The sequence below is a fragment of the Meles meles genome, chromosome 7, assembly GCF_922984935.1.
Source record: "Meles meles chromosome 7, mMelMel3.1 paternal haplotype, whole genome shotgun sequence".
Classification (NCBI taxonomy): domain Eukaryota; kingdom Metazoa; phylum Chordata; class Mammalia; order Carnivora; family Mustelidae; genus Meles; species Meles meles.
Window position 1 is genome coordinate 91,035,311 of NC_060072.1, and position 9,884 is coordinate 91,045,194.

A 9,884-nucleotide genomic window follows, 5' to 3' on the forward strand; every position below is an offset into this window, starting at 1 on the left:
TTGCTGGGGGGGCGTTGCCCTGTCCCTTTAAATCTCCCAGCTCCCTCCTCTTTGCCCCTCCTGAGAGCCAATCAACAGAGATCTGTTTCCTTTTGCCCCGCCCCACGGCAAGGGGTGGGAACCCCAGGAGACCCGGCCCCAGAGTCACGTGAGTTGGCTCGTCACGTGGGCGCGGGAGGGGTGCAGAGGGGAGCCTGGCCGGAGACCGCGGATTTCTTAATGAAGTGTCCCCGCATGCGTAGAGGGAATGTAGGGAGGGAGGTGAAAGCACCCGGAGGAGGAGGGGAGGGGAGGAGAGGGAAGGGAGGAGGGATGGGGGAGGGGAAAAGGGAGCGAGGTGTCTCCCTAGCTCGCTGCCTCTGGCAAGTGGAGTTTTTAAAAAGCTTGAGCAGATCATGTCATGACGACTTCGCTGCTCTTGCATCCGCGCTGGCCGGAGAGCCTTATGTACGTCTATGAGGACAGCGCGGCGGAGAGCGGCAGCGGAGGCGGCGGCGGGGGAGGCGGCGGCGCGAGCGGCGCGGGGGGCGGCTGCAGCGGAGCGAGCCCCAGCAAAGCCCCCAGCATGGACGGGCTGGGCAGCAGCTGCCCGGCCAGCCACTGCCGCGACCTGCTTCCACACCCCGTGCTGGGCCGCCCGCCGGCTCCCCTGGGCGCCCCACAGGGCGCCGTCTACACGGACATCCCGGCCCCGGAGGCGGCGCGCCAGTGCGCCCCGCCGCCGGCGCCCCCCACCTCGTCCAGCGCCACCCTGGGCTACGGCTACCCGTTCGGTGGCAGCTACTACGGCTGCCGCCTGTCGCACAACGTGAACCTGCAGCAAAAGCCTTGCGCCTACCACCCGGGCGATAAATACCCGGAGCCGTCGGGCGCCCTGCCCGGTGACGACCTGTCCTCCAGGGCCAAGGAGTTCGCCTTCTACCCCAGCTTCGCCAGCTCCTACCAGGCGATGCCCAGCTACCTGGACGTGTCGGTGGTGCCTGGGATCAGCGGGCACCCGGAGCCGCGTCACGATGCGCTCATCCCCGTCGAAGGCTACCAGCATTGGGCTCTCTCCAACGGCTGGGACAGTCAGGTGTATTGCTCCAAGGAGCAGTCGCAGTCCGCCCACCTCTGGAAGTCTCCCTTTCCAGGTAAGGAAGGGGCCCGAGCGCTGCCGCCGCCGCCGCCGCAGCAGCTGCAGAAGCAGCCAGGGACCCCTCCCCGCCCCGCCTGCCCCGGGGCTCCGCGCATCAGCCACCCCCGCCGTCTGGCCCCGGCGCGCCGGCTCTGCTGGGCTGCCGATGGAGCCGGCCGGGCGAGCTGCGCTGAGGAATGCGCCGGGGAAGAAATCTGCTCCGACACGTTCCCGGGAGCTGCCCGGCAGAGAGTGAAGCAATCACAGGCGCCCGAGCGCCGGGCCGCCGGCTCGGCTCGAGTCGGGAGCTAGCCTCCTCCTCCCCCAGCCCGTTCTAGTCTCATGCGCGGCTCTTGGCCCCCCCAAGCCCGATTCCAGCCAGGAATGGGGGTGGGGTGGGCCTTGGGTGCTTTGGAATCCGAAACCACGAGGACAAAACCCTCAACCCACCGATAATTGAAGAAAAAAGTAAGAACTATCTTGCTTGAATTTTCAAGATCGTTGAAGCACTAGATAGGTTTTTTTGGTTTTGTTTTTTGAATAGAGGTGTAATTTGCCGGGTCCAAAGAAATGCAGAATATTTTCTTTTCTTGACTTATTTTAAGAATTAGGCCACGAATTTCGTGATCGTTAAAAGAGCAGAACTAAAATCTCTGAAAAGGATGTGGTGAGAAGGGAGTTTGCATCCCTCTCCTGGGTATAAAATTTTATTTGCCTGAGCTCAAATCCTGTGGGTGTTCCCACTGCCAACTTTCCCAAATGTCGGGGAGAGGGAGTTTTCTATGTCTCCAACATAGAAAAAGGGGAATGAGGATGAGAAGTGAGGGACTGAAGACCTGTTCTCGATACACCTAGGATCCAGGCCCCGGCTAGGGACCCCCAAATCTTTGCCTATGTGTGGGGGGGAAGCGGAATTCACAGATTCCAACTGAGGCTGTTTCTGAACCGGAGGGGATCCTGCAATCCTCACCATTCTCCAGAGGAGAAAGATCAGTCCCAGGTTTGTCAAAATCATATCAGGAGCTTTGGATTCAGCACAGGGCTGAGAAATTACGAAGCCAAAGCCTGAGTCTGCTTTGGTTGTAAGCAAAACTCGGTAGGAGAGGGCTGACTGGCTCCATTCTAATGCCTACAGGAATCCTGGGGAGGGGGCATGGAAGCCACAGATGTCTCCCCATACTACCCAGCGGGCCCCCAGCTCTATGTGAGCCCAGGGACATTTCACTGGAATTAGAGATGTGAAGACCTCCTAAGGGTGGGCCTGAAATTCCTCTGCATCCGGGACTGGAGCAAAGGCAGATGGTGAAAAAAAAAAAAATCACTGAATGATGTTAGAAAGTGCAGAAGATAACATTCTTGTAAATATGAGATTACTTGGTATAACACAACTGAATATCGGGGTGGGAGCCACACTAGGCACCCCATTTCTGGCTGCCAGAAGATTCCAGGATGATAGAATTGTAGTACATGGTATCATGTGTTACCTGTTCTGAATTGGCAATAATATTTTTATATAATAATTTGTTACCAACTACCTAATATGAAACACATGATAATACATTTCTAGAAGATAGACAATTCACATGTAAGTATGCAGTAATGTATTATAGACAGATGGCCCTTTAAGTCACCATCTCACCTAAATGGAAAACTCCTTTGGGGACAGGGGTCCAGCAGGAATTCCTGGAACAGGGGGAGCTATTAGGCCATGCTGCTGGGCTGAAAGGCAGGGGAGCAGATGCCCACCTCACCCACTGTGGGCAGAGGCATAGTTCTAGAGCAATGGGCAATGGGTTTAGTGTGGAGAGGTGAAGAGAAGGAGTTGCTTTGGCACCCCTGTGTACACATGTAGAGCGAAGTGGCAGGGAAGGATTGGAAAGAAGCTCAGAAATATCTTTGAGCAAAATGAACATCTTAAAGTTTCCCAGGGGGAAAAAAAACCTGCTAAAAATAAACACTTTTTGATCATAGCCTCCGAGAGAAAAATAACTTTGACATAAAGAAAATATAGCCCAATTGAGATTTAATACACTTGCAAATTACGGCATGGAGATGGATATAAAACCCACTAGGTCTCAGCAGCTATGTGCTCACGCACTCCCTGTGTGGAAACAGACTCGGGTTGTTAGAGCTCAGTGAATGCAGATGTCCAGGCAAAAGAGCAGATGAAAAAGAAATTATCTTCAGACACCCTGCGTCTTTCTACCCACACAGAGATCTTTTAGAAGTAGTGAGATTTCCAGATAACTCTGTCTATGCACTTGTGGTTTGTTCGGCAGCATCTGGGCATAAACACTCCTGTCTCTCTTTAGCGCCTCTGGCTCTGAGAAACCTCACTATGGCAGTCTGGGTTGGTGTGGGATATGGAGGCAATTGTTCAGAAAGATCCAGATAATTAGGGCCAAGATGTGTTGTGGCTTCTTCCTTCCCTCAATTATACAGACCCTTGTTTCATTGCTCTTTTTTTTTTTTTTCCCATCCTATGATGAGTGTAGGCACTTTTTTTTTTTTTTTAACAGAGACAAAAATTCTGAGAGAAAATCAGCAGAAATTCCAAGAGAAAGAATCAGAGCATGGGGGTAGTTAGTGGGCAGGGTGAGACAGTGTCAGATAGGCTTGGGGGAGAGCAATAGAATGAAATAGTGGGTTCTTTGGGCCATACTGGAAGTCCCTACTGACAAACCTTTGGATTATGGCTGAGAAGAGAAGCTAGGATTTCTAACTGGACAAAGTCCTCTTCGGAACGCAGAGCCCTGTTGTAGGAGTGGATGGTCATGAGCAAGTGGGCAGTGAGAACCTGTGCACAGGACCCCAAGAGAAGGCTACAGCTGATCATTGATCTGATTTTTCTTCACTTCTCAAAGATGTCTATTAGGTCCCCAGGTATGAAGCGGTTTGTGTGTGTATGTGCTCTGGAGGGATGTTAGGGAAGGCTTGATTGTAAAATCAATAAGCAAGTCCCCTACTTACTTTAGGCAGTATAGACACTACTCAAGGTCTAAGCTTCCAGATGTTTCTATAACTGTAGATCCCAATTCCTTTCCAGGCAAGACAGCAGGCAATGAAAGGGGGGGGCTTCTGTGAGAAGGCAAGACTAAAGGTATTTTCCCAAGAGGCCAAAACAACCAACACTTTGGTCAGATCCATTAAAAACTTTGGCAAGTCAATCCTTGGCATCCTATAGAGAAAAAGAACCAGTTTAGACCAGGTATCTGCTTTTTAAAACCGATTTTGAAGGATTTAAAACCGATATTTAAGAACTTCTAAATTCATTGGGAATTTAGAGTTGAAGTTTAGAAGATCCAAAATTGGGTAGATAACTGTGAGCATTTCCAGAAAATGAGATAAAAATCAGGGACAAGTAGCTGGTGAATTCAGGAACCAAAACCCATTTTATCTCATTTTGCTTTCCAGGAAAAGGAGGCATTTTGTATCAGATAGCCTATTTCCATTGTAGAACTTACTGTGTCATTATGTTGAGTCAGAAAAATCTTGTTTTAAAATCTGGCTCTACCACATAAGTTATTTTACCCACTCTGAGCTTCAGATTCCTCATCTTGTAAATTGGGTTTAATAAAATAAGCCTGAAACAATGTTATGAAGATTTAAATTAAAAAAAAAAAACAGCAAACAACAATGACAACAACAACAAATACCTCATGGTATTACTACTTACCCTCTTTGTTTTACTCTTGTCCTGGAATCCTCAACCTCCTGAATCATACCTAAGTCTATAAGAGTAAAACAAACTTGAGAACTGAAAGATTTTTTAAAAAATTGTCTTGTACAAAAAATCTCTCCTTAACCTAAAGGATCTTCTCTGTGAAAGTGAAGCTGTTTTGTTTTTCAGATTAAAGACAAACACAACACAAAACAAAAAAACCTTGACCTATTCCTACACAGACATAGAAAAACAAGTTCAGTAATTTTCCTGAGCAATTGTCATCATGAAGATAACCAAACCAGGCCCTTGGAACCCTCTCCTTCACATATTCTTCCTGAGCACTTTATTTCCTACTGGCATTTGATTGTGACCTCTTCTCTTTCCAGCCTGTATAGACAAGTATTCCTGGGTGAGAGCAGACCCAGTGGGAATGGTGTCGGGAAGGTGTTTGATGAGGGTGCAGTGAGAACAAGCACTTCAGGAAGAGCTTCGTGTCTGTGTTCCGGACTGCCTCTGCATTTCCAAAGGGCAGTGAGAATGAAGGGGGAACACAGACATTCTGTCCTCATCATTAGCTTCTGCCTGAAGAAGTCTAACAATTACATTTTTTTAAATTGAGGGATGAATTATTCAGCTAATCTCCCTAATTCCCCACATCCCCCTTGAAGGCATCACAATGATCTTTGTATTAACAAAGGTGAGGGTGAAATGGAAGGGCGATATGAGTGACATATATTGTTCTTAGTTCCTGTGAAATTCACAGAGCTTAAAGAAATTGACCTAGTAGTAGTTGGGATAGCAAGGTATTTAGGGTGGCTAGGGTTCCTGTATGGGATGGAGACAGTTTCTCTCAGCTTTGGAGGAATGAAGAGGAGAGGGGGTGGGAGCAGCATTTGCTCTGTTTTGGTGAGTGGACACTTGGTGGGGGGGTGGCAAGGAGAGGCACTGAATTCTTTTCGTAGAAGACTTATGTCAACAGCTGGTTTTAACCCAAGAAGGGTTCTCCTAGAGCTTCCTTTGGTGAGCAGACCCTGGAGAATGGACTCTACCTCCAGGGGCCTGACTCCCTACATCTCCCATCCAGGACCCCTCAACTTGGATGTTGTTAAGTAGCTCACAACATTGGACACTTAGAGTGATTGGCTCCCAAGCAGGCTGGCTTCACCTGGACACTTTTCTTCTGTAACTGTTGGTACAGGTCTCAGATTCCTAGGGCAGAGTCAGTGACCGAAGGCATGAGGCCCCACTCAGTGGCCAGTGACCACTGAAATTCTCTCCCTTCCTGCTGTGCCCTCCCTGAAACATACAAAAAACACCTTCCCCTGATAATGGGACACAGTTTGTGCTAATGGATGCCAGAGTGATTTAAGCACAGGGAGGAGGAATTTTCCTGAATACCTACAATCCTCTAGGTCCTCAGACCAGGGAAAAATTTGTAGGGACCCTTTTATGGGTGCAGGATTCTAATTATGAATGCTGTGCAGAACTATATTGGAACCTGAGGCAAAAGGAAAAATCAGTACTACTGGCCCCATGTTTATTTTAAAATGTTTGTTTATCATGCATTTTTTGCATTCATTTCGATTTTTTTAAACATTGTATTAAAATATTATTTACCTCCATTCCCAGGTATTGAGGATCCCCCCCCCCTTTTAAGTTTTCACTAGAGGCAACAGATCCGTGGCCTCACCTTAGTCATGGCCTTGATAATAACAGAGGCGCAAGGGACTAGGGGCCATTTGGTCTGTGTCCCTGCCGGAATCTGGCTCCTACACCATGGTGCGGCCTGGGGCGCACAGCATGGTCGGTCCAGGCTCCAGGCATGCTACTCACTTGGTGCTGCCTGGCTTCTTTCTCCCCCCCAGACGTGGTTCCCCTACAGCCCGAGGTGAGCAGCTACCGGCGCGGGCGCAAGAAGCGCGTGCCCTACACCAAGGTGCAGCTGAAGGAGCTAGAGAAGGAGTACGCTGCCAGCAAGTTCATCACCAAAGAGAAGCGCCGGCGCATCTCTGCCACCACGAACCTCTCCGAGCGCCAGGTCACCATCTGGTTCCAGAACCGACGGGTCAAAGAGAAGAAGGTGGTCAGCAAATCGAAAGCGCCTCATCTCCACTCCACCTGACCGCCCATCCGGCCACCCACCCCGTCTATTTATGTCTCCGCTTTGTACCATTACGGAACCCAACGAAGGACGCTTCGCCGGTGCAGACGAATATTTAATGTTAACAAGAAAGAGGGACTGCGCCGCAGGAGGCCGAGAGGATTGGAGGGCATGCTCTGCAGCCCCCTACTCCCCACCCCATCCTCAACCCCCAACCCCCAAGCAGATGGGACCTCGAAGGCCTCAGCAGCTTTGGAGGTGGGTCGGGGTGGGCTGTGGGAGGCAGGTTCACAGCCTCCACTTTCCTTTGCCCTCATCCCTCACCTTGCCAGAAAGCTGACTGGTAGGGGGCAAAGATCCCGATCATTCCAACCAAAGCAGGGTTGGGGAACCCCGAATGACCCCATTCTTGCCTCATCCCTTGCCCTGGTAGGTTGATGACCCTCCTGAGGGTGGGGCCTCGGTGCAGGACCTGGCGAGCTCATACTGTCCTTCCAGTTCCTCCTCCTGTTCCCTGTCCCTCCCGCACTCCTTAGTTAGCCAAGATTTCCCAGGTAAGATTTTCTGTGCATATTTTAAAAGTCGCGTTAATATTAATGATAACTGTTAGGGATCTGGCATCGTGATTGGAGTACAGACAGCGCATAGGTTTTCTTTCTTTCCTGTTTCAACAAAAGCTGGAATTGGTGGAGGAGCTGCCTACCCTCACCTCAATCAGGAAACTGAATTTTTCCGGAGCTGACTTTGCCCCCACTGCCTCCTCTGTTCTGCTCTCTCAGTCAATGTGCAGAAATCCATGGAGGATGGAAACTCCAACCACACTGCTAAATGTCTGTCTGTCTGTCTCGCCCCCCCCTCCCGTCTCCCTCCCTCCCTCCTTCTCTCTGCTGGGGATCAGGCCAGGCACAGAAGCAGAACGTTTTTCTAAGGAAAGGACAAACTTCTCTTCCATGGGGATGGAGAGTGGGTCCCCCAGCAGAGTCTCTCTCCAGTTGCTTCTCCATGGAGGTGGTCACTGAGGAGAGAACCTCACACTTTCACTTTTACTGATTGTCCGGAGGAAAGCAGTTTTCTTCCAGGAGGCCAAAATAACCAGCCCCCAATTAACCAGCTAATGTAGAAGCTGCCTAACAGATCCCTCCTCAAAGGCCGACTTGCTGCTGAGGGGGGAGGTCCCTCACCTTCTCCCTTCCCACTGGTGCATTACAAAACAGTGTTCTTTTGAAATGTTCATCAGAAATAGGCTTTTTTAAAATGTTGTGTATCTGTATATAGTATTGTGATGTCTGAATGACAATGTACTGAATGCAAAAAAAAAAAAAAACAAACCACAAACCTGTTTTTAAAATAAAATCTTTTTTTTTTTTGCCTTGATTTAATTACTCAGATTCCTTCTGCAGACCCTTCTGTCCACTGGCTCATCACGGCCATCTTTGCTGCCCAGACTCAGCCAGAATGGGCAAGGGGAAGAGTGTAGACATCACCCGCAGCTGAATAATTTCAAACTCATATTTTGTTTCACTCACATTCTTAAAGTGAATTATTTGCATTATTGTGATGATCTAACTACGAGAAAACTCCTTTAGAATAGAGGAGTGTATGTTGGGGAGAGAAGGATGTAATCGACAAATGGGAAGGCCTGGAAGCAGGTGAGTGAGAAAGTATGTTGCCCGTGGATTCAGTTACCGGTTGGGACTCACATCCAAATTTCAGAGCTAAGAAGGCAGCACCCAGCCAGCTGGAGCTGGTGGGGCAGTAGCAGTGGGGCCATGTGGGGAGCTAATCTTGGGCTCCTGGGGCCTTATTGCCCCAGATGGTCTGCAATCACTCTGGCCAGCACAGGGCTGGGACTGGGGCAGGGAAGGCATCGGCACAGTCTGTCCTGCAGGGTGGCAGCCGCAAACTCAACACTCCTAGGCTGCTGTCTTTTCTTCCCCATCAATTTATGCAGAGATATCCGGCAGCTAGGACCCCTTGCCTGTCTCCCCCCCCCCCCAGTTCATAAGCCAAGCCCACCTTTATTTTCCAGCATTCCTGGGGACCACAGACTTCTAGGCTGCCAGGAACCATGTAGACTCTGCCATTAATTTGTTTTCCCTGTCGCATCGGTTGGTGCCTATCTCCCTATCTGGCTGAGTTAATGAGATCGTTAAGTTGTCAGGTTAAGAGACTTTTAAAAAGCAATATAGCCTAAAACAATGTTATCTCAGATTAAATCTTTACTGCAGCAATTTTTATTTATATATAATATTTTTCCTCTCCTGAGACACAGAAAGACTGGAGGCATTGGGTTGGAAATCAGAGCTCTCCGATCGCCCTTTGCCTGATGGCTGAAGTTCTTACAAGCTTATTTAAATAAACATTTCTGGGGGTGAAACACACACACACACACACATACACACACACGCACACACACCATGGAGTCTGAGAGAGAGACAAAGAGCCTGAAGAATTTATCCTCCATAGAGACTCTGCTACTGTTGTGCCTGCCAGTCCTGGTTTTCTCCATTTCAACTCTATTAACTATCAGAGAATCACAGGCTGGGAAGTGGGGGTTTAGGGGGTATAGGTGAACCTCCCAGGAATAAGGTTCATTCTTAATTCCATCTTCCCTTCTCTCACCACCTGCCAGCTTCACCTCTTCCCAAAACCCTGAGTCTTTCCTAGGATGGAAAGAGTTGAAATATGTGTGTCAGAGAAAGAAACTGAGCAGAGCAGAAGCCTGGGGCTCTCTTGATATGAGCCCCCATCTCTCTTCACTTGCGGGTACATTGGCTTTGTCCCATGACAGCTGTCGATACAGAGGAAGTTGGAGACTGCAGGGAAAGACAAGTCTAGAGTTCTCCAAGGGATGGGCTCTCTCTAGTGCTGCACATAAACTCAAAGAGAGTCTAGTGAGAGTCTTTCCATACAGAGAGACCCTCCCTAAGGCCCCAGAAGGGGGCGATGGATAAAAGGAGAAGGCTCATTGCAGGCTCATTGGAGTCGCATTGGGACACTGA

At 49.5% G+C, this 9,884-nt stretch overlaps 1 protein-coding gene across 1 annotated transcript; it reads left to right on the forward strand.

Moving 5' to 3' along the window:
* The first annotated feature begins 400 nt into the window (after window positions 1-400).
* Window positions 401-6,903, forward strand: HOXC13 (homeobox C13). The gene is made up of 2 exons (XM_046013801.1): window positions 401-1,133; window positions 6,647-6,903. The coding sequence occupies exons 1-2, from the start codon at window positions 401-403 to the stop codon at window positions 6,901-6,903; spliced, it is 990 nt and encodes a 329-aa protein (XP_045869757.1).
* Window positions 6,904-9,884: the final 2,981 nt, after the last annotated feature.

Bases quoted from the DNA above. Each gene is read 5' to 3' on its own strand.
- HOXC13 (XM_046013801.1), top strand. From the start codon at position 401: ATGACGACTTCGCTGCTCTTGCATCCGCGCTGGCCGGAGAGCCTTATG. The intron at 1,134-6,646 runs GTAAGGAAGGGG...TCTCCCCCCCAG, and splicing joins CTGGAAGTCTCCCTTTCCAG to ACGTGGTTCCCCTACAGCCC.